Below are 25,100 nucleotides of genomic sequence, written 5' to 3' on the forward strand. Positions count from 1 at the left end.
ATCTTTTTAACATTTTGTTCCACTTTGGAAGAGTGTATCTCATGTTATAAAACACTCGTGGTACAGCGATAGCGTTCATCCCACTAACGATAGGTCTATTCTTTACCTCGTTTATGTGTAAATACATGCGAGTTAACTATGATGAAGGGATTAAAATTCATTTCTAAATCTGTTGGTAATGTTGCAAGTGACACAAAAATGGCAATGGGGCTCTAGAGCCCCATAAAAATGGGCCGAAAAAATACATTAGGTGAAAGGTCTACTCGTATACCTTGTCTGTGATATCACCATCTAAAAGAATGACACAATTTGAATTGTTAACATGATTCATACGACAACTCTATGTATCACTTCAATTTAAAACTGAAATATTTTAAGTTGTGTCATTTATACGAATAAAATATACAGTTCATGTGTTTATCATTTATAAATATTCAAGTATAATGCAATTACAAACGAGGTATACCAGCAGATCTTACAAATTTTTAAGAAAAATCGACAGGGGGTGCCTAAATTTTTCAGCGAAAAACAAAATATCAAATCGTTCTGAAAAAATTATTTTCGGTTGCAGGGGTGAATTACAATCATTTTTGGTGAATAGACATACCCCCGAAATCGTACACACTTTCGAGAAAAAAATTCATTTTAAACACCATTTTTTCTGTTTAAACTACTATTATAAAAATGATTTTAACTTGAATTCTGACATTTATTAATAACATCATTTAAATTAAAAAGCAGTTCTCCAACTGCATAAGTAATTTAATTCTTAGTATTTCGAACAATTTATCAATCTTTGCAGTCCAAAGTATTTTAATAAATAATTATACGTACTGACACAACAAAGAAATATTATTATTGATAGTCATGCATGAATAGAATTTAACGGCAGCATTCGTGAACAGGTTTTCCATAACAATCGAACCACTTCAAACCACAGTTAACTATTTTCATTGGCGGTTCCTCAGGAGGCAGACATTTTACTGGACGCGGGTAGTAGCAAGCTGAATACGTGGCACTGTTAAAACAAAATTTATATCGATATTCTCCCTCGATAAACTGTTACAACCAAAATAAAGAAAAGTTATATTTCTTTCCACTTTAATGGTTCTTGATTGATAATTTTGATCCCTGATATTAATTTTATTCGTACCTATCGCAAGTGTACGTAAGCTGGAAACGAACTGCAGACGTGCCAATAGCGCGTGGCCAAACATTTGGACAAGGTGGGCATCCTGTACCTATAGTAGATCGTGTAGAACAACGAGTAGGAACGCTTGGTGGATATCTAATTAACGCTTCTTCCACAGTTGTCATTTTCAGTCGATCTTTTGTATTATACGAGTTTAACTTCCACTTTCTACCTAACGGACAACGGAAATTTACTAATAAGATGCAATTTGCTTGAAAACAGTGAAACGATGTTAAAGAATTTTAGGTTAGTTGAATCAACTTGAATTTAGCGGTACAATTCACAAGAGAAAACGTATTATGCAATTGAACGATCTTCGTAATCGAGTGAACATCTTAGTAACAATGGAATATACATAATTTCTTTCGATTCCTAAAAAAATGGAAATTTAGGATGCTCAAACATTGTGTACCAAAATGGTTAATAAATTACTTATACTTCTTACTGAAAGCTCCGGTATTACTTATTGACCAACTCTATATTATTGAGAGATATAAATCTAAAAGGGTAGTTTTCGCCCTTTGAACTTGAAATACCGCCACCAATTGCTTTTTTTTTCTCTAGTTTTAGCATCGTATCAATTACACGGTTATTAACGACGTAATCGTTACGTTATAATAATTGGCTCGTAATTTTAGTTTTCTTGATAAATTTGAGTAGGTCCTGTATTTTATTGTTTTTAAGATTAATCTTTAGTATATTCTCTAGTTTACGTTTTTCGCGTATCGCATTACATTTTGGGCATGTTAGGATAAGGTGATCAGATCTTCCATTAAATTATTGTGGGTTTCTCAGCTTTCTTGTTTCCTGGTATACCGATATGAAGAATTTACGAAAGATTTACGAGTGCTGTAAATAAGAAATACCCGTCTGTTCATATTTGTCTAGTAGCAGATGGAAGGAAATATTGCACGACAAAGAAAAGGTTGGAGCAAAAAATTAATTTGGATGGCGTACGAATCAATTCGCCAGGCTTCAAGTTCTGAGTTATTCGTTTATAAATAAAAACATACAGAAATATCATAAATATATAGGTGAAGATAGAAACAATAAGAGAAACAATTTGGTAATCACAACAGATATTATAATAAACCGTATCTTTACAGAGGCAGATACATTGTAAAACGAACAAGGGTATTTTTTCACGTAACATACACGCAGTCGTACATTGATCCAGGAATCGATCGGCGACACTATGTACAACACAACCACGGAAGCGTGCACGATGTTGAGACCCGCTGAGGACGCGGTTTGCACGATTACAATTTGGCACGCTGTGCACCTACTCGCCTAGTCATACCAGTATCCCTGTGCGTACTTAACAGTTAACCGATCGTAAATGCACTAATCTCCTCCGATCGAACGAGACACTCGGAATACGTATCTTGACTGACGTCTGTCCTTTCTACGATACAACTAAAAAAAAAAAATGTTCATTCTCGAAAACAACGCAAATACGTTACTTTTGACAATTCCGATCTCCGAGAAAGGAAACGCGCAGGATCAGAAACCGAGTCTCCGATTTCAACCCCAGCCAAACGAACCCAAACGAATAATTAGCGTACGTCGATAGACAAAAAAAAAAAGAAAAAAAAATGATGTAAAAGGAAGGAAAAAAAATAAGTACTTATGGTGATAATGTTACACAACGAATCACTGTACTGCACTGTATACGCACTTTCAGTTTCCAGTTTCTCTGTTCGAGAGAGCTCGAAGAATCCGTCGACGTCCACGCCATCGATTTCGCGTTCGTCGCCAATGAAAAATAAAAGAAAGAAACCAAGCCGCGTCACGTTAATATTTTAAGTACATCGATCAACCAACTGTTTTTCTTCTTACAATTTCTCGCAATAAGTACACGACGATCGCGGTTGCGCTACCTCGATAAGCGTTTCGTTTCCCCCCTGCGTTCGTTCATTTTGCCTGTCGGTGATTCGTTTCTCGCTTCGGTTGCTTTTTTTAATTTACAGGACGGACAGAAGACGACTCGAACGATCCGAGAGTCCGAACCTCGCCAAACGATCGTGAACGATATCGGTGAATTTCCGGTGTAACGAGCGTCCGTTCGCGCGTTTCCATCATCGGCTGACGTAGAATCATCCTCAGAAAGTAGCTATCACCGAACGTGGAAGCAACAATATTTTTTGTGCTGATAAACGCTACCGAACTATTTACAAGGTAACTTACTATTACAACTTATTAAAAACCTCGACAACGAAGAACGCTTTTTATTCTGTTGCATCGCGGTATCGTCGGCTCACTGAACAATTACTTTGCACGCATACTCTTTCTCTCTCGTTCTCCATTTCTCGCATCATCAATTTAAATAACTAATTTATGTACAACGCACACACACGAGTCGTCGATATAACGATCGAACACGTACCCTCTTTTTGTCTTTGACGAAATCGTTCTACTCCACTGCTATCACCGTCGAGGTCTGGCATTTGTTGTTAACAATAAACGTTCGACGGATGGAACAATAATGGTCAACCGTGGATCGAAGCCTGTAAGCAAGGATAGTCTGTGTACACGGACAAAACAATTGGAACAAGAGGGTGGACTTCCCAAAGTTAACAAGAACATTCTGCTCGAATTACGAGTTATCACTTCCCCCACCGAAGGAACAAAGAACAAAGACGAGGAGAACATTCGATCAATGAACCAATCTATAACGCTGGTTCCTTTTGCGAGCTCGATACTCCCTTTTCTACACGCTAGCAGTGGATAAGAAGTTGTCTAGAAAACTGTAGCAGGTTCTTGCATCGCGTAAACACTATTCCAGGACCCGTTTAGAGAGTTCCTTTCGCTAACCAATTTCACTACTCCGACTTGATAAACTTAAAATTGCCAATTGTTTCGATCTCTAGAAACTTTGGTTTCCTGGAGGCCTGCAAAACGTATATCTCTGACATGTAAAAAAATACAAGTTCTAATGGGATTATAAAGTTGTGGATCAAAATGGTTTAATATAATGTTCGATCAAATTTATTTTTTTAATAAAAGTGACTACTGTTTCTTAACGAAAATCCCATTAGTTTCAGACGCAAATTAGAAATTTTGAATTTGCGTCGATTAAGGAACTCCGCGATTGGAAATCTGCCCCGTGATCTGTGTTAATTCTTTAGCTAATTCGCGAAAACTGAAAGTACAGCTAACCGAAAGAGAGAAGCTTTCAAACGCGATATTAATCTCTAGTCGCTACATAGGACATGGGGAGCGTTCACGAGTCTCCGCTGTGATCTTCGTACTCGTTCGAGCTTCTGAGAATGAGAGTGACATAAGACGAGCAATTCTTGTATCAAATGGCGAACGCTAATTTCTCAGAGCGAGACAAAATCGACTTGCACCGCTCTCACTTTTAGGATTCAACGAGCGATATAACAATCAATAACATGCATAGTTTCTGTCGTAACTCGACGCCGTTATATCGTTGATCTCGTTTTAGCTAGGGAATATCGTTTTGTCCTTAAACGGAAGCACCTTTTGTATCGTAGTCGCGCGAATCAAATCGTTCAACGAGCACTTGACTGTCTGCCTGCGCGTCATCGTATCCCAAGTTATGATAAATGCGATTCGTTAGTACACACGATATTAGACAACGATAGCGTGGAACGTACTGGTTCTAGAAACTTCAACATCTAATATTTACTTAAGTAACTAGTTGTCGTGTAGATTTTTATGTATTCTGTCGGCTAGGGAATGATAGACGTTGCGTTACCCAAGCTCACGAAACGCAACCTACCAGCCGTTAAATGGCGCCATCCGTAGAAACATTCACAACAGCCGTTCGATTCCGCTCCCGCATTAAGTACTGGCCACTTCGATGTACATATATCACAGTCTTCCATGATATTTTGAGCCATTCACGTGCGCTGATCGATCTCTCTTTCTCTAGCTAACCCCGCCCGGTTCGTCTATCCTCTCCATCTTCGTCAACGGAACTCGTCAATTCCTTGTACTCGAGGGCGAGCAAGACAAACAAGAATTATCATTCATACCCCCGTCTCGGCCGTCGCCGCTCTAAACAAAAATATTTCTCGCCACATAGCCGGGACTAAGCTACTTTACAACTTTTTTTCAATTTTTTTACTTTTTCACGTTATCTCGAAACATGTTTGGTGCAGCATAATCTTGCGGTGCGTGTAATTTTGCATCATGCAGAAAGACGTTAATCGTTTTGAGCCTAAACTATTCAAGATTATTGTACACCTTGTGATAGACATTTAGATATGTTATCGATACCAGCGACGTCTAGTTTCGTCCGCAATTAAGTGCGTCGACAGTTGAAACATTATCCCCGACCGATCGACGAACATCGTCGCGTACATTTTTAACCCGGCGACAACCGCCTATCGCTTTCTATACGCGACAAACGGATCCACCGAACATCGATCGGTGACCAACGCGTGGTCCCTTCTTGCGTTTCTAATAATTCGCGTTTACATTTAATTTGAGGTCATCGAGAGGCTGTGTGCGTAAACTACTCATCTAAAGAACGTTGCGGGTACGTGTTTTGTGCTGATTCGCTCCCCATCGTCATTGCTACTAGACATCTCGTCGAGATCGATGCTCATCCTCGTTCCTCCTCGCGAGGCTTCTTGCTCAGCGATCTACCGTGTCACCCGACCGGAACGAGAACGTAGATCACTCTCGGGGACGAATCCTCTCGCGATCCGCCCGAAGACTCCGCGCGCTCAACGGTTCCGGTCACGCGAGACGTCGAAATGGAAATGGACGCGTAACCGTCACTATGTGTTCGAACGGAAGTACTTGGCGACGCTGTTTATCATCTCCTGGCGCTACAATTGCACCTGAAACGCTTGCGTCGCGTTTGGCATTATGAAAGGATTCGTGGTGCTGGACTGTCGTAGGTTCCTCGCCGCGATTTCCGCCCACTCGGCGTCGAAGGGATCGGATGGACCAGTCCTGCTCGCTTGGCCCATCGCCGCCGAACCGAGAGAAAGGGCCCTTGCGTGAAGCGGGGGCGCTCGTCGAGGACTGGTCTGACCCTGTGAAGGAGATTGCACTGATGACGGTACCGCTCCGGTTATACTGCCCAGCCATTGCTCTGGTTTCGGCAACGCTGCTGTCGTCGCAACTGGCTGTACCTGAAACAACAACGACTGGTTTGATTCAAAAGCTTCACACAAATATCCTATGTAGAACTAAATGATTGGTTGCTGTAACGAACGTGGTGCTACGTGCCACGCTTCTGATTAAACCATTTCTTTATCGAGAGACACATTATATTGTATAATTTGCTCAAAGACTACACACCAAACAACCTCGTTGAGGGAGGAATTCACAAAATATGGTATTCTGTTGTTTATCGAGATGGATTCTATGCAAAAAAACAATAACGAAAGTTTATATAAACGCGCGTTAGCGAGTTCTGTGGCGGAATAATTTTTTTCAAAGAGAAGCTTTGAGAATAGTTGAAGTAGCACAGTATTTGATGTTCAATCTTGTATTTTAACTCGTTACTGTACAACGACGAGTCTGATTCGTTACAAGTTCTTGACACTAAACCTACCGCGATCGGTCAAATGACAGTTTTTAAAATTTCGTTTACAATTTCTAACATACAATATTATTTTAGCGCCATTTAACTTCACGACATTTCTTATAGTATACGTGCAATACATTTTACAATATTCACATCTATTCCTATTGTTTGTTTTCTGAGAAAAATATGTAGTCTGTCTTGACCGATCATCTGACCGGTTGAATGATTTATATTTTTTTGTAAAAAAACTGGACAAAATTCGGTATCAAATTCTGGTTAGCTTCCAATATAAATAACAAATATATAGCAAAGATAAAAGGAGAGTATCTTCAGTTTCCACTGTCTTGGAACAGTCTAACAACGCGTATTAAAAATAGTTAAACTTCAGACGCGCGCAGTTCCGAAACTACTAGTGTTTTATTTATAATTGAACCACTGTTAGAAGCGGCAAGGCCTCCCCTTTAAAATGGCTTTTGGTTTTTGTCGATCCGACTTTCCATTTTCGAGATATCGTAATTTATGTAAAAGGTAATTTTATTTGACTCGACTGTCTCACTGTCCGGCTCGCGTATAATAGCCTATTCACGCGTATTAAAAATACTAAAACTTTAGACGCGTGCAGTTCCGAAACTACTAGTGTTTTATTAATTATTAAGCCACTGTTAGCAGCGGCAAAGCCTCCCCTTTAAAATGGCTTTTGGTTTTTGTCGATCGGACTTTTCGTTTTCGAGATATCGTAATTTATGTAAAAGGTAATTTTTCTTAATTCGACTATCTCTGTCTTCGTCTGACGCGTCGCGCCGGACCTCTCTTTTTCGTACGTGACTCGCGATCGTGTGACCTAGCTTCGGCGTAGTATTTCCAAGAATTTACTACGCACTGTTTACTATTTTCAAGCGCGCGAGCTCATTCATCTTAATGAAACGTAAACAAACGCTTCGATCTCTCGTATCTCCGTAACTAGCCACCGCATCGACGCGAAACTAAAATCGCTATATCTTTGGAACTAATAGAGCTATCGACTCGTACAAACGCTCATTTTAAAGGGCATTTCATCCTCTATTTAATGACTATGCCAACTACTATAATTTATTCCATCTTCTATGTTTATTTTGCAATTTACTTTGACTCTACATACCCAAACAAGTTTCAGCTATTCCTATTGATTACACGACTGGTGTACGATAAAACTGGACCATAAATTGTTTATTTAATTGAAAATGAATTTAATTTGTATAGAGTATGTTTGCATAATTACCATGTCATTTTTTCGTAAATAACTGTTTTCTCTGGAATTAACTACGGTATCGATATGAAAGAAAATTTGTTTTCAAGAGCGTTTTATCTTCTACCTGATGACAATTACTAATTCACTAATATTATTAAAGTACTCATGCACGTTTAGTATTACCATTTACATAAATATTTTACTAAGTTACGAAAGTAAATAGGTACAATGTGTTCAAGAAGAAATTTTGTTTTCTTGTTTAGAATCCATCTCTGCAGTGTTTCAGAAGTCAGATGCGATAAGTGTAGAAAAGGTTTACCTCTGTGTTGGAAATCGCGTTTGCAGCTGGAGTTTGATTGATTTGGTTAGTAGCTACGCTACTGGACAAAGTGGGAGAAGAGGATGCTACGCTGGTGGTTGGGGACGTTGTTTTCGGAGTCGCCACAGAATTCACTGGAGCCGGCGACCTGTTCACAGCCGACGTAGACGTGTTCCCCAAGGAGGATGTGGATGCTGTACTAAAGGCAGGACTGGCCGACGGTGGAGTTCCAAATACACCAACGGCAGTGGTATGTGCCGGGGTACTCATTACGATCGGAGTGGTAGCACTTGTTCTTGAAAGGATAGGGCTTAGGTTAGTAGTTCTATTTAGGATCGGCGTAAGTCTATGATTCGAAGCCAACACGGGCGACGGAGACTCTTTCCAAATCGGTGCAATGTGGTTCAAATTGCTGAGATCATTGTTCTTGTCGTTATTGTTATTATTGTTGTTGTTATTGTTGAGACTCGGCCCGTTCTGTAACTTCATCTCCTCCGACGAATTGCTGCTTCTCACTGTAACAAAGCACGATACATTTATATCCTTTCTTACGTATAATATACAAACTATCCTTTTCAAACTAGCAATGGGATAGACGAAAGCTAGTTTACGAACGGATTTAACATTTTTATTCGTTATTTCTATTGGTTTCGACAATGGAGATTCCGATCTATTGAAGAATGACCCTACCTGGTGAAGTATTGTTGGTGTTCGTGAAGAGTTGTTTAGCGACCGAGCTCGCGCTGCTGTGGATAGGCATAGGCCCAAAATCGTCGCAGCTCGAAAGAAGGGAAAGACCTCTGGAAAGCTGTTGACACATCGCCGAAACGCTGTCTTGACCCCCGGGCGATATCTCGGGTATTGGGCTAACTGTAAAGCAAGAAGAAAACTTTAATATCAATAATGATGATAAATGACAATTAACACACTAAATCTGATGCTTCGAACTGGTGCTAGAAACTATAAAACTCATGCTGCACGATACGTGGGCACGTGTTTATATCGAATGAGTATGTATAAGTGAAGAATTCGATGAACAGAAAATCTGAAGCGCAGAAACGAACCCCCTAAATCGAGAACATCGAAATACAACTACATGAAACATCCAACTACGCCACCACTATCATGGATAACATCGTCCTTCTATTTCTGTCCTTTCTGCAACTCCTTTGACCCATTTAACTGTGTTGATGCAGAATCGGGCAAAATTTATTCGCTATTAATACAAATTTTAGATTCATTCCTAAACTAACTTTCGTTTGCGTAGACGTACGTAAATTAGAATTCATAATTTTTTAAAACATTCAGTTAAAGATCCGAATTTAATTTTAGAGTGAATCTAAAATTTTTATTTGACCGATTCTGTGCGAGTGTATGTACTCTGACAAGAAATGTAATAAGACTGAGAACGATATACAGGCTGTTCAACCACCCCTGGGAAAAATTTAAATGGGAGATTCTAGAAAGTAAGACGAAAATCAAGAATATCAATTTCTTAACTGAGGCTTCATTAAAAAATTATTAAAAAATTAAATTAAAAAATTTCAAATCATTCTGAAAAAATTATTTTCAGTTGCGGGGCTCAATTACAATAATTTTTGGTGAATACACATACCCCTGAAATCCTACCCACTTTCGAGAAAAAAATTCGAGTAGGTACTGAAATTTTTAGACGAAATTAAAAAATTTCAAATCATATTAAAAAAATTATATTTAGTTGCAGGGGTTAATTATAAGCATTTTTGGTAAATAGACATACCCCCGAAATCTTAACCATTTTCGAGAAAAAAATTCCTTATCGAAAATATAATTTCTAGCCAGAAATGTTTCCTCGAAATTTCATGCGTATCTTTAAAACGTCATAACTCCTGAACGGATTGGACGATTTTGATGTTTAAAAAAGCAAACTACGCGTATTTTGATGGAGAATATGTAGAAATTGCAAAAATATTCGAAAAGTTGATCCTTGACCCCGCAAAATGAGAAAAACCAAATAAAAATGGTCCAATTTTCAAACACCCATAACTCCTACAATAGTGAACATATTCCAATGAAACTTTTTTCTCAACTAGTACTCATGGGTACCTACAAAAAAGTATTAGACAACTTTTCTATAGGACGTCAAACAAAATTACTAAAAATCAGAAACCAATTTTTAAGAAAAATCGACAGGGGGTAGCTGCCTAAATTTTTTGGCGAAATAAAAAAATTTCGAATCGTTCTAAAAAAAATATTTTTAGCTAGGGGAGTCAATTGTAACTATTTTTGGTCAATACACATACTTCCGAAATCCTTCGTACTTTCGAGAAAAAAATTCGAGAATATGTGAAATTTTGCGACAAAATTAAAACATTTCGAATCGTTCAAAAAAAATTATTTTCAGTTGCAGGGGTCGATTGCAATCATTTTTGGTGAATAGATATACCCCCAAAATCCTACGCATTTTCGAGAAAAAAATTCAGTACGAGCGGAACTTTAAACGTTAATAACTTTTTAACGAAGCCTCCATCAACAAATTACTATACTTGATTTTCGTTTTATTTTGATCTCTGGAATCTCCCATTAAAATTTTTCCCAGGGGTGGCCCCACATCCTGTATAGGAAACGATTTCTTACTCGGACAAGTTTTACATTTTCTCTTTGTTTACGTTAGGTCTTTTAATTTTAGTTTCGAGAAAAGGTAGAAAATATTTGCAAAGTTAGAGAGAATTCAGTCTCGTTACTTTCTCAATGTAAGTATGTACATGTACAGTTGAACATGTGCGTGAAACTAGCATAATCCAAGAACATCGAAGGAGGGGCAGGCAATATGGACAATTAAGAGAGTGGGGGAATAATGACCTTCGTCATATCCTTCGAATTCTGTTGCAAAAACGAAGAAGCACATTATTCGATGTCCAAACCGGCTCAGAACATAATCAAAATTTGGTATTCGTTCAATTTGAGCTCCTCGATTGCTTTCGATATCGAGAATAACCTTCGACTATTCGAGAATTCGTATGTTATTATCGAAATAAGAAGGAAATTATACTTGCTCTGTAGCTATGATTCTCTTTATCAAAGTAGAAATATTGTTACATATCTTAAACGAAAACTGAAGTCTGATGTCTCGAGATTTAAACAATCGTACGTTTCAGGATTTTTCATAAGGTTTGTTTCGTATATAATTTTTCTAACGTAACCTTGGGCAGTACGGTAGTCTTCGAACGCAACTTACAAAGCCTGTTGCGATTGTCGAGTGTCTCAATATTTTCGTTACACGACACACTATGAAATGCGCGTTCAAAAGTATAGATTGGAGACTGTGCCCAACGAAATTGCTCCTGCGTCGCGACGGATAATTATAACATTTACCTGGCGGTTTCAAAGGTACGTTGTGAGACATAGCAGATGGCAATCGCGACAAGTCCGTCGGCTCAAGACTGTGGCTACGTGTGCGTTCGAGGTTGCTAGGAAGATCATTGATCCGTAAACTGAGCTGTCTCTTGAACGGAGATGCTTGATTCAGTTGCGTAAAACCGCGGAAGGAACCTTGCCGTTCTAACATCGAGGGGGTAGCGTGTGGTCTCTCAATCGCAAAGGGGTTGTACACCTGCTTCACCGGGGGCACATCTGCAAGAAGAGGATACACACTTACCAGAAGACAATTTCATCTACAATTAAAAAACATAACAGCTTCGATTTGAAAACTTTCACGAAAGATATTAAACGGAAAACTTTTTCGGTTTCAACGTGGTACATTAGGGTTCGTTGTAAATATTTGAAAGAAGCATTATAAGTTCGAAACACAAATCAAAAACCGATCACAGACGATGTTATTAATTTGTTAAGAATTTAATAATTCGCGTGAAAGAAAAATGGCTGACCAACAGCACGTTCTCGCGAATCCTGCAATCGTTCGGTGAGACTCGGTTGCCTAAAACTGCCGCTCCTCGTGAACGTCGAGGTCTTCGAGTCAAATGTCATCGTCACGCCGCATTCCTTGTCCCTTCGCTGTTTCCTTTCCAGACACGCAGCAAAAGCACAGCCCACTGCGTGACTCAAACGTTCACCCTGGAAAGAGTAAAAGAAAACATTCCCTTCGTTTATTCGCATTTTAATCTATGTTTAGACCAATGTTTTCCAAACCGCGAGCCTCGCGATTTCAGAAGCGTAAACCGAGGGGTAAAATATGGATAAATAGGGATAACTGGAAACATTTTATCATTTAAATTAATTTTCTCCTTTTTTATGGACTTCCAGAAAGTTTGAAAATCATTTAAAACCATCTGGACATCGACGTATTTGTTTTCTCTGAGAAAGACTAGAGTTAAATATTTTTTGGAACTTAAAGACTTCTGTTCACAATTCATTTAAGTTGTTATATAATCCCTTACAATAATATTCCTAACACCTTTCTGTGCCTCACTTTGGTCTACAAAGCCAGCGTACAGAACTGTTTGAAGGAAATCGATCATCAAATCGTCTTGAATAAATAGTCCCTCGACTTAAATTCAAACGAATTGACTCTTTGCGGTTAGGTGAGTTCAAAACCGTCCTTTTGCTTAGCTTTTTATGCATGGTGAGGATATTATTTAACCTGTTTAATATTTTGTTTAATGTCAATAAATTTGACTCCCATAAATGCAGAAATATTTTTATATTTAAATAGATATTTGTACGTTCGGTTAATGATGAAACTGCGTAGAACTAATATTAGAGTTTTCGAATTTTTCCTTACCGATTCTTTCGCCGCTAAAAATCCGTGGCACATCCACCGCCTGGTCGTCCCGTCCCTGCAGATGTAACTGAATCCTTTCTCGTGATTTCTATCCGGGGCGCAGAACGAAACTTTCTCGATCGTTTGATCGACGATCAGTCCTTTCGTCTCGTCTTCGACGACCCGCAAACCGTCCCCGGATACGTGTAACACCGCGCGAACCGGTCGCCGTCTCGAGTTCTATTAATTCGTCGCGGGACAAACAAATTAAATATCTGCCTTCCATTAACAATTGTACTGCACGGTGAAAAAATATAACGAAACGTTGTTTGCCACTTACTCTAAGTACTTTCAAGGCTTCCTCGCATACTTGCATGCCCCTCGACTCGAACACCTCAACACATCCCAGGTACTGCACAGGTCAGATTGATTGTGTTAGACGATCAATAGTGTGTGAAGCTTGATAAATATAAGTCTTGGAAGCTTAATTTCCAGTGTGTCTTCAACTACACCAATAAAATTTCTTTATTAAACAGTTTGAATCTTGTCACGTGGCGAGTGAAATCGAGAACGTACGGAGGTGCTTCGAAAATATATACGTGGTCTGTTTCAATTTGGAAAGATTATTAGTGGAAAATTGATACACTAGCCCTGAACGCCAATTATCCGGTGCTGGACTACCCGCGTGCCAATTATTCCAACGTCCAAATTTACGGGACGTTAATCATCCGACTCTTAATTAGTCGGACGCGGGTACAGAAATTCTTGCACGAGGCGTGGAGACAGTTTTTCCAATTAACCCAATACGATTAAAAATTTATCGGTCGAAATTAACCGATTACAGCCCCTCTCGTTCGTATGAAACGGTGGTCCAGCGAAAATATTCAATTTATATTCTTTAAGAGGCTACAATTTTTTTAAATCGTCTAATATCGATTTTAAAAAATATAATTAATAGACAAGTTGATATTTTATCGAAGGAAGGCAAAATACCTTGATGATTAATTAATATGTTTGTACTCTTTGACTTATATTCTAATTTTCAAGTCTTCGAACATCGAAATATAATTTAAAAAAGTACAATTAACAAAGAAATCGACAAGTCGAACCAAATCTAAATGTTTTGACGCTTAATTTATATATTTGACTCCAGATCGGAGTCAGTGACCTGTACAATGTTAAGGAGGTATTGCTGTCTAGACTATCAGTTTCACGGCCCTTTTTGTGATTTTTTTTTTAATGATAGGTAGGCTGTTTTGTACTGAGACTTCGTAGATATATTTATTCATCTCATAAGTATGTACAATATTATTTTCATGGAAAAATATTAAAAATCGTGGGAATTATAACTTCTTATTTAATGGCTCTTTTGAAAAAGGTGCTCCAATGGCTTCCAGGATTCCAGATAATTTGAAACGGAGGGGGTTAAAGTATCTTCATGAGGGAGGTTGTAGTTATAGTAAGAACTAGGGAGAAGCAAAAATCCTGATAAATAAAAAAATGGCGACGCTTTAAGTTTCGAATTTCTATTTGTTAATCGTTCTTTTGTCTTTAGCGTATCAAAAAAAATAGTAAAACTCAATATTTTTTTAAATCTCTAGTTCCAGCGATAAAGGCGTGTCTGCTGGATATTCTCTCCAAATTTGAAGTCAATCGGTCTGCTAGATCTTGAAATATCATGTAAGCCAGTTTAAATGCGTTTTTTTAAACAAGAAGCTATAACTCTCGCAATTTTTAATATTTTTTGATGAAAAAAATACTGTACATACCTATAAGACGAATAAATATATCTGCAAAATGTCACTACAAAACAACCTACCTGTCGTTAAAAAAAAAAATTACAAAAAAAGGCCGAAGAAATGACAGCCTAGACAGCAATACTCCCTTTATGGAATAATATTTGTAATTTTATTTTCTGTTTGAGACATTTCCTAGCCCAGATAATCGACATTCCATTGCGTTTATACGATAAGCGCGCGAAGTATTGAATTCTGTACCTTTACGTGAAAAGCGCATGTAGCCGAACGGACTGCTGTCTCGTCTGCTTGCCATTGATGGGGTTTACTCGATTCTGGTACGTGGGAATCTTTACGCCGTCGAAAGCTATCTCGAAAACTCCGCCGGAGTCGGTCCATTCTTTTCCCCGGTGACCTCTCACGCTTCTGAAAAAATAAGAAAAAAAGAAAAGAAGTAATTGCTTCCACACGAAACGAAATCAAGTCGTTTAAACTCTTATCCGAATAAAAACTGAAAAAATGAAATATTTCACTGGTGGATCAAAGTTTGATCGTTTGATGGAGTAAACTGTTTTTCTTTTTTTAAATCTCGAGAACTAAAATTTAAACGATATAAAAATGGAGAACGTTTGGTATCCACGAATAAATGAATCTTTGAAATGTAATAGGATCGACTAAAATAAATTTATCGTAACAATGACAGGTTCGTTGATAATCGAGAAACGAGTGGATGATGGAAAACATGTTGAAAGATAAATAATCACTGCAACGGCTGATCTAAACTTATTGGGTGCTGAAACTAATTAGTTTAAGAGACGTATTCCCTGTCTGAAATATTTTGTAACGAGCAAATGTTTAAATTAAATTATAAAAACATGTTTATGCTTCGTTACTCCCTTTTATGCCATTTTGTGTAGTTTGAATAAAAGAGTAAGATTATTGCAACTTACTTTTTGTAGATTTTTGCTATTTTGTTTATTAATTACATGTAATTCCCTCTGTTTATACATTACATTATTTGCATACAAGGGGAACCTGCAAATAAAACGTATTGTTAATATATTATTACTCTTTACCAGTTCTCTTCTCGATTCGACGATTACGTAATACGACTAAAGTATTAAACCAGTTAAGGCATTCCATTCTGAGAATCGTAGAGTGCATGGCACGTTTAACAATTTAGACGTTCAAGCTTGGAAAATCGAACGCAAAAACGTATGTACTATCGTCCATAAGTATAATCGCATTTATGGACGTGGATACGTACAATGTTAACAGTGCAATGTTTCTGAACAGATTAAACCGATGCAAGCACTTTTAATAAAAAGCGTTGAAATAAGGTGTTGCAAGCTATTACGTGGGAAAACAATTTTTTAATTAAATGGACCAGGTGGTCCTTGTAACAAATTCTTTTGAGGCGATCGTTGGAAGGCAAAAGAGGGTTTCCAGATTTTTTCAAATGGAAGATGGTATTATTTTAATGCTATTTGGATAGCTCGTATTAACCTGAATAACATTTACTTCAATCATTTTTTTTTTTTATTACACATACTCACTCAAGATTTTTCCTAAATAAATTCACAGAAACGATTTTAATTTTTATATTTTTACTGAACCAGGTAGTTAATATTAAATAGGATTTTTTCAAATGGAAGATGGCATTATTATAATGCTATTTGGACAGATTGTATTAAACTGAATAACATTTACTTCAATCTTTTCTTTTTATTACACATACTCATTCAAAATTTTCCCTAAACAAATTTGTAAAAAGGATTTTAATTTTTCAGTATAAAGTATGTAAACAGACTAAAATGATACAAGTGCCATTGCTAAGAAGCAATTTTTTATTTAAATCAACCAAGTAATGTTTTAAAATTTAAATAGAATTTTTTCAAATGGAAGATGGTATTATTTTAGTGCTATTTGAATGGCTCGTATTAAACTGAATAGCATTTAGTTCAATGATTATTTTCTGTTATTGTACAAATAAACAAATTCGTAGAAACGATTTTAATTTTGTCACCTCGACTCTGTAAGTATGCAGAATGAAAAGAAAGATGATTCGAGTAAGTTTGATAAGAGTTATAAAAAATGATACCTATTTTTCCCAAAGCTGAAGCCTCGTTAGTTTCAGGGTAGATTCGCCCCTGGATCGTAGCGTGAGAGAGTAAATCTAGTATTCTAGGGCAGTGCTACTTAAAGGGTTCTTGGTTCTTGGATCGTTACCGATCGATCGCGACGTATCGCCTGCCAATGGTGAATTCTCAAGAAGTGCATAAAGCATCGAACAACGAAACGAAATAAACAATTGCAGTTGCATTACTCTCGTCGAAAAATAGGTCTACGAATTTTTACGACTAAGTTTCAACAAAACTGCATATTTCAATATTATATACTACGCAATTGTTCTCTTCCTCGACTGTAAAAATATCATTATATTTTCTCTCGATACACCAATGAATGTTTACCCGTATAATAAATGAATAAACTAAATTAGACTGTCAAGAAAACAACTTTGTAATAGCTTTTCCAGCCTTTACTCTAATTTTCTCTGCAATAGTCAACTTCCAGATCGACGTAAACATTAAACAACTCGTCATTTCTGCTCGAAGGGTTGATTTTCTTCGATTACATTTCCTCGCTGCGAATATTGTGTCTTTTCGTAGTGTGCGTAGATTTGTTCGTTAAATCTCCGATTATTCCCAGAGGACTCTGTTACAGATTTCTCCGATGAGACTTTGAGAAAAATGGTGGAAGCCAGTGTCTGGCAACGGCCTCGGCGCGTTGCGTGGTTTTACAAAGAACCTGTGATCGAATCTTGGCCTCGGTTCCCAAAGAATCTTTTATATCAGAACCCTCTTCGAATTCTCCCCTAGTACGGGACGTCTACCCTCCTAAATCGGCACCCCTGAGGGTTCGTACTTGAGCGGAGCACCGAGTTTGGGCCATCCACAGCCGTGCTTCGAAACCTGCACACGCGTTTCAAGCGTTTCACGAATTGCTGATTCCGACGAATCTGCAAATCGAATCGCAGAAACAATCGAAGTATCGGAAATAGAATTTTAAATAATTAAAATCGTGGAATCGTGGCTATGGGGATGTTATTAATTAAAATAGAAATTCTACTTTCAACCTGACGTTAGAATTATTGTTTCTACGATATCGTATCAAGGAAACTTATTTGTGAAATAAATCTTGAGTCGAATCGTCCTGAAAGTCACGCTTCTGCTGATCGAAACACACTTTGGAGCATTTTATGAGCTGCTATTAATTTCAAAAGGTCCGTAAGTCAAATTAATACAGAAATAATTGGAATTCCCACGATGAATAAATAAAATTAGAACGATTAAAATTCTCCTGGAATCGCGCATGATGCGCGAATAAATAAAATTGTTATTAACTGCAATAGAAATTCGAGGTTAACCTTATACTAGATTCTTATTATTTTCAAATCAGGGAAACAGCTCTGTGGATTAAATCTTGGGGAAAGTTTCTAAATTATTTTTGTATAAATAATCAAACATTAAATATAATTTATAATAATTGTTGTGCCACTTATATATCAGTAAACTTGCGTTATATTCCTTTTAAATTTTCAGAGCTTATCGTTAGTCATTTATGAGAAATATATAAACACTATACAGTGGTAGTCCATTTTTGTAACTCGATTCAACTATTTGTTTGCTTAAAATTCTCGTATTTTGCTTTGAAGTTCCTATGCTTTGAAGTTCAAGATTAATAACCTTCACGAATTTATATAAAATGTTCAAGACTTTCAAACGTTTCAACCCCCATAAAGAATCTATAAACAGTTTGGAACAAATTTTACCGAGCGAAGAAAAGCTTGTTTACGAATAAATCCAACATTTTCATTCGTTCTACATCGACAAATAATTGTTATCGTCTCCATTGATCCGTGCACGTTTACCGACACTATTTATCGAACGCAATTTTCAAAAGTGCCATAAAACGATTTAACTTTGTGGAACCGTTAACGACCAACAATGGCGGCTTCCGGTTCGATCGGACCGGTACACAGAAGTATGGCTGCGTTCGCCAATAAAATCAACGACTGTAAACAGCATCTAACCGCGCGCAAATGTTCCCAAGATTACTCGACGATATTTGATCCTATCTCGAGCGCGGTTCGCAGAAACGCATTCGAAGAACAAGCAAATATATTATCGCGTCGATCCGCTTTTGCGACGATAGGTCCACGTTCGTGGAACAACAATAGATTATGCAGCTGTATCCACCACTTCTGGCTAACGCTTATGAAACGATACCCGTGCTACAATAATAACAGGACGCTTCTTTTTTTATTCGATTGTCATCGTAGGAGGACCCGTTAATGGTTAAAACGTGCGAAAGTAAGCACTCTCGACGCAATCGGATTACTCAACTATTTGCTTAGCGTAGTAATAGGCTTAGCAATACGTTCGAGCAGCGTTCCTCAAAGTAGGACCCCCAAACACGTGTCGATGGGAATTTTCAAGCTCTCGAAAGAAAAAAAAGAATTATTTAATGGACCGAGAAAAATGCTAGGCGTAATAATTTATTGCTTCCAAGGCGGTACCTTGAAACAGTAACTTGAGAAAATCTATTCTTTCTTCGTTTTTATTAAAATCATTGAAAACTTTGAACGCGTTTTTCTCGAACCAAACAAAAAAAAATTTTGAACTATATTCACTTTAAGTTAGTTCAAGTTTATTAGTTTATTTTATGAGCAATTGGTTTATTTATTTATGTATATCATAGTAAAATATCTGAAGAGAATCAAAATGTTATTTTACTGTTGATTCGTTTCGTTTTTACAAATCGATAGTGAAAATTGTATGTAATTAGTTGGTTAATTACACGTAATTCCTCGTGGATTCGTTGAAGATAATTTTTGTTTCGTAAACCGAGAATGCAAAACGTAATAATGAATCGTATCTTTGTATCGGATACCTCTCTCGATTGTGTCTCGAGCACGTCGCTATATTTGCTCCGCCGACTATACAGACTGATTTCGTCAATTAAATTACGCTCAGACGCTATTCAATTCTCGGTGACCCCAGTTTGCGTTACAGATTTCAGCTTATACCGGGTGATTCGACAGGAATGCATCGCCATGACATTCTCCTTTTAGATATTAAACTATGTACAAAAATAAATATAAAATTTAACCATAATCGATTCGTGATACTTTTTCGCTCGAAGAGAGGAATTAACCCTTTCCTCAGAGCCTTCCCCATCGATCTAAGAGCTATCGTAAACGTCGAAGTAGATTAAAAAATAGTCGAAATAAAAAATAGCTACTTAAACATCAAGAAAAAAATAAAAGAAGATTCCAATAACTACGAGTGAGCAGATCGAGAGAAGAAAGACGAGCATGATATGAAGAACCGATATGAATCATTGAGTCGGCTCGTACAGCACGCTCTGTTCGATGTCTCCCACTTACAACTTTCTTTTGCTGGAACTTGGTCCGTGAATCGATCGATGAGTAAGTTTACAACCATCTGGCAGGTCTCGAAGCTTTACGAGAAATGTCTCACGAAAAATAAGAAAATTTGAAAAAAGAAACAGTAATCGATTATAAATTATAGATGCTATTATTCTTCGACGTCTCATTTTGATTGCGACACTTTGGATCAAAACTGTGTACGTTTCTACGATCAACGAAAGCAAAATTACAGCTAATGAGAGAACTAGTCTTCAGAATTATTAAAACGTAGACTAAGAATGAGTCGACCACAAAATTAAATTTAAATTTAAAATTTAATTAAAATCTAAAATTAAATTTAAAATAACTGACGAGAACAAGTCAGAACGAATTGTTAGTCCACGTTTCGATTTACGGTGAAAAATAAATAGAGAAGTAGAAGCAAATGACCATAAATGAGAAAACAATATTCAGGAAATAAAATATAACAATATGATTTACTGGCGTATATGTACATAACACAAATAATTTGACTCTCAATATATATTGCATATTTGGACTCTACAGAGTTGTAAATTAATTTGTATAAAATAGAAGAAACTGAACGTCCATCCATTTTAAACGAATAAAATTCTGTTTCAAGGAAACGAAGGAAAACCTTGTAAACGTAATTTGTTTAAAGTAGTTATTCAATTGTGTTCGAGTAGATGGCCATGTTTATCGTGTGGTTTGATTGTAGGTCGAGTATCATTACCCCGTACGTTAATGAAACGCGTGTTTCCATTGTTGGTGCGTTCCCATGAAGAAGGACGAAATTAGGGTAAACGTGTACTACAAGACAGTAGTACAACATGATCAACGAAGTAATATTGAACGTAATTTGATCTCAGAAACAGATTACACGATCGATGATATTAACGATGGTCACGCAATATACCCGATACTGATGAACCATAATTTATGATTTTATTACATTTGTCCGTATTGGTCTCCAATAATATGACCAGGCGACTCTACTTACACCGTACTCCTATAATTATTCTGCAAATTGAGAATCAGAATTTCGCGAGAAATTGCGTGAAATAAAATTTAACGACTCGAATTAAATTTTGTAAGACGTATTTATTATAATCATAAATGAAAAATTTTCGTACTTCAAACGAGTTTCTAATCGACTAGTTTAAAAAACTTTAATGATCGAGATTCTATATAAAATATATTTTGAAGTTGATTTTCTCTTTTCTGTCTCGTCGTGGCCGAGAGATCTATGGATCCTCCAGAATACAGAAGCAAGTTTCATTCGAAAACGAGGCTCTCCACGTCTCAAAGGGAAGAGCAAAGTAATGTTAATTTCACGCTACCCTATTCGATTTTGTTGGAATATGGAAATTCCAATTGTGATCTTGCGATCTTCTAAATTATTTCACCAACCAACAGATCCTTTCCTTATTTCGTCACAGATTATGGTGCTCCTCTGTCCCAAAGGGAGAGCATAAAGGTCAGAAGACCTCTTGCTCGGAGGAGGAAACGGTAAACAGTGCTCCACTTTTAAAAAGTTATTTTTACTTTGCAATTCCCTTCGATTCTGTATAAATTGCTCACAGTAGTGCTTTTCTAGAAAATTCATTCGAAAACATTCTTCGACACGTCCTTGTTCCAATTATTATTTCTACCAAAGACATTAAAAGGACGGGTACTCGAGGAAACGTATTATTTTATTCTCTTTATGGAAAACCACGATAAATTCTCAAAAATCCAGTCGAGTAAATGTTTTACAATTTTTCTTAGTAATTGCGAATTTCGACTGTTTTGCAGGGCACTTTTTATACCGTTCGTTCGACTCGGGGAGTGCCATAAACTCCATGGTTCGCTAACAGCAGGAAACTACGGGTCTAGATCGACCTGCCTACGTTTTGACATGCACGAGCTGTCTGCATACGCGCACAATAACCACAGATGCATTCTCCGACGCCATATTTCCTTTCACGCATCAAGGTCGACCCCAGTGATTACAATATACGATGGTGGATAAAATGCCGCGAATGTTAGGACGAGCACGAGATTCAGTCAGATGATTATTCTCTGATGAACCGTCACAGAGACGCGAAGTCAAATTTTCACCGTCACATTCGACGACAGTTTGTTGCTCGACCTATTTCGAGCTTCCAGGATGTTCGTCCAAAGGATTAAAAGTTTCGACAGATTCAAAGACGAATAAAATGCAAAGGACTTATTTAAGTACCAAACAAATTCCTCTGCCTCAATGGTGTCTATTTTTCAATTAAAAAGCATGCATTCAACGTACTGAAACAGTTCAGCTTAAGAATTAATTTGCAGGCCTAATAAATTTACAAAATCGAATAAATACGAAGAAAAAATTTTCAAAATAAAATTAAATAAATACAATAATCAAATTTTTCAATGAATTTGAAAACTAATAAATGCAGCGTTTAATATTGAAAGCATAGAGTGTACAAAAGGTAATGCAAACTCTGATCGACAGAAATATATGAATCAAGTAAATGATGCAAACTATACAAAATCGAATTTCTGTGTAATTTCCACTGACACTGAACCAAATTTATAGTTGGCGATAAGAACTGAAAGAGAGCTGTTCCTTTTAGCTCGATGTCTCGGTTCCTTGCAGTGAAATGTTCCATTATCCTTCCTAGACAGGATGACGCATCCAGTAATCACTTAAATCGTATTATTTCGCGGCCAAAAGATACTCGGGCTATTCAAATGATTGATAAAGTGTCCCTGGCATACAAGTGGAAGCCGTAGTAAAAACGAGACGCTCTAAAAGAATCTGAATGACGCTTTGGCAGCGCTCTCCGTAGCTGGCATTTCTTACTTTGGGGCTACGTGCCAATCGAAGACATGGATCTTCTGGCCCCTAACAAGGTGTCGTGACCTAGAAAGGCAGTAGTGAAAGCCGGTATACATTCATGGCAGCCCTATCGGTTCGTTGACCGTGGCTCCAGACACTGGATTCTGCCAATTCGTTTCGAATGGAGACTCTAGACCAGTAGTTCTTAAACTTTTCTTTCTCTTGGCAGTCTAATAAGAACTCGTGGACCCTTTTCAACCCTTTGCACTCGGTTGCCTCTTCAGAGAGTGTATCTTAAACAAACTATTCGCGTGTCTGAGAAAACGCAAATACAGAAGTTCGTTGTTTTGGTCCTTTTAAGGATTTTTTTACGAGGAAAGTACAAGTTATTAAATTTCGTCATTTTCCGTACATATTTATTTATGTTTTACGATTGTTCACGATTTTTTTCGAGTGAAAATTATCAAAATTGACTGATTTATATGTCATTGAACAAGGTTCCTTTAAAAACATGTGTCAAAAAAAGTGAAGGAAATCGATATTCAAAATTCAGTCAGTTTTGATTATTTTTAGCTGAAAAAAATTGCGAACATTCGTAATACATAAATAAATATGTAGGCAAAATGTCAACTTTAAGAAACTCATACATTTTTTTGTAAAAAAAGTCCCTAAAAAATCAATAAAATGAATCTTTAGAATAGCGTCTTAAGGTGATTATATAGGACAAAATTGTTTAAAGATATATGTTTCCTCAAAGTTTTTACTACTTTTTATATTAAAAATACATAGGTCTTCCATTTCCCAGACTTTCCAGAAGAAGATTTCGCACAATACGGCACTAATTACGCTAATTACTGCGACGTAGAGTAACAATGTTTTCTTGTAATCGACTATTGTTCGTCTTGGCTTAAAGGATACATTCAATAGCGTAATTAGCACAATTACTTCCCCGGTTATGGTGCAGACGAGATACTGAACGTTACCTCGTTCTATTCGCTGCAAAAGGTACTGGTGATGTTTCATGTAAAAAATTCATTAATTCAAATTTATATTAATTCTGATTGCCCTCTTTGCTTTCTCATCTATGACAGAGGAAAATACTGTAATCGAAAGCAATTTAGACACATATGTTTGTACGATAAAACGCGATTTAAAACCTTCTGATACACGTTTTGACTGATAAAAAAAGCCATGTCTCTGTTCATTTTTTCTACTAATTTTTCTTGTTTTATTTGAATTCTTAGGACTGAGATTTTGTAGCTCGTTCACGATAATAGAATATTTTTGTGAATTGTCTCTGTACGTGAACTAGCATCAATCAATATACCCATATGTGTTAAGGATTTACAATACACGATGTTCCTGGAGAATTACCAATAGAAACTCTAATGGCGCGTAACGCAACCCAACTTCGACGTAACAGTGACATTAAATTAAATTTACGTCGTAATGGAGTAACAAGTTTAAAATGGCTCGTCGTGGAAACTTCGTCTATAAAGTAAACTTCCTGTATGGATTTAAATTCGATTATAAGAAGGAAAGTCACGAATAGAGAAATAAAAATTGTACACAACTAGGACAGAAAAATAGCACAAACAGCTGAATTGTTCAACAATACTTTTTAAGAAACACGAGCAAATCATTAGTAATTCATTTACAAACTTAGGAATAAATTATATTATTGTTTGCTGACTCAAATTCTTTAAAAATAAAAAAAAAAGAGAAATAATATTTTAATATTATCCTTTTTAAATTATAAATAGTAGAAAAATTAGAACACAGATTTTTAAGTATTTCATAAATTACTTTATTACTTGTTCAATTCTTTACTCGTGAAAAGTGTCTAAAGACTTCACGAACACTGTGTTTGAAATTAATGTTTAATAAATCTAACAATTCGTTAAAATTGAAACAGCTATCTGAACTTTCAACTGCATTTCTCGAAATAAAAATTTATGAAATGCTTCGTCGACTCATAAATGCATTTATTTATTTAGCAAAGTGTTCCAATCTTATTAAAAAGTTTCGAAACCCATAAGAAATTCAAGTTCGACGAAGAGTTCCGAGACGAACCAAGACTTTCAAGACCAATCAAAACTTCGAGATCCATCAAGATTTCCAAGACCGTCTGGATTTGAAGATGCCTTAAGCCCACT

The 25,100-nt window shown here is 36.8% G+C and overlaps 1 protein-coding gene across 7 annotated transcripts in view; it reads right to left on the reverse strand.

Moving 5' to 3' along the window:
* Positions 1 to 2,254: 2,254 nt before the first annotated feature.
* The window catches only part of Numb (NUMB endocytic adaptor protein), an 84,101-nt gene continuing 61,255 nt past the window's right edge, over positions 2,255 to 25,100 (reverse strand). For 5 of the 7 annotated variants that reach the window (XM_076767738.1, XM_076767743.1, XM_076767739.1 and 2 more), the window contains 9 exons: positions 14,945 to 15,109; positions 13,288 to 13,359; positions 12,969 to 13,187; positions 12,115 to 12,301; positions 11,603 to 11,860; positions 11,090 to 11,110; positions 8,939 to 9,118; positions 8,249 to 8,763; positions 2,255 to 6,303 (listed from right to left, as the gene is read on the reverse strand). In XM_076767738.1, the coding sequence (XP_076623853.1) occupies positions 5,995 to 6,303; positions 8,249 to 8,763; positions 8,939 to 9,118; positions 11,090 to 11,110; positions 11,603 to 11,860; positions 12,115 to 12,301; positions 12,969 to 13,187; positions 13,288 to 13,359; positions 14,945 to 15,109 (1,926 nt within the window). In that variant the 3' untranslated portion in view covers positions 2,255 to 5,994. The remainder of the gene's footprint in view (positions 6,304 to 8,248; positions 8,764 to 8,938; positions 9,119 to 11,089; positions 11,111 to 11,602; positions 11,861 to 12,114; positions 12,302 to 12,968; positions 13,188 to 13,287; positions 13,360 to 14,944; positions 15,110 to 25,100) is intronic. The other 2 variants (XM_076767741.1, XM_076767742.1) reach the window with 1 other exon arrangement.

Source organism: Colletes latitarsis, chromosome 7 (genome assembly GCF_051014445.1).
Source record: "Colletes latitarsis isolate SP2378_abdomen chromosome 7, iyColLati1, whole genome shotgun sequence".
Lineage (NCBI taxonomy): Eukaryota > Metazoa > Arthropoda > Insecta > Hymenoptera > Colletidae > Colletes > Colletes latitarsis.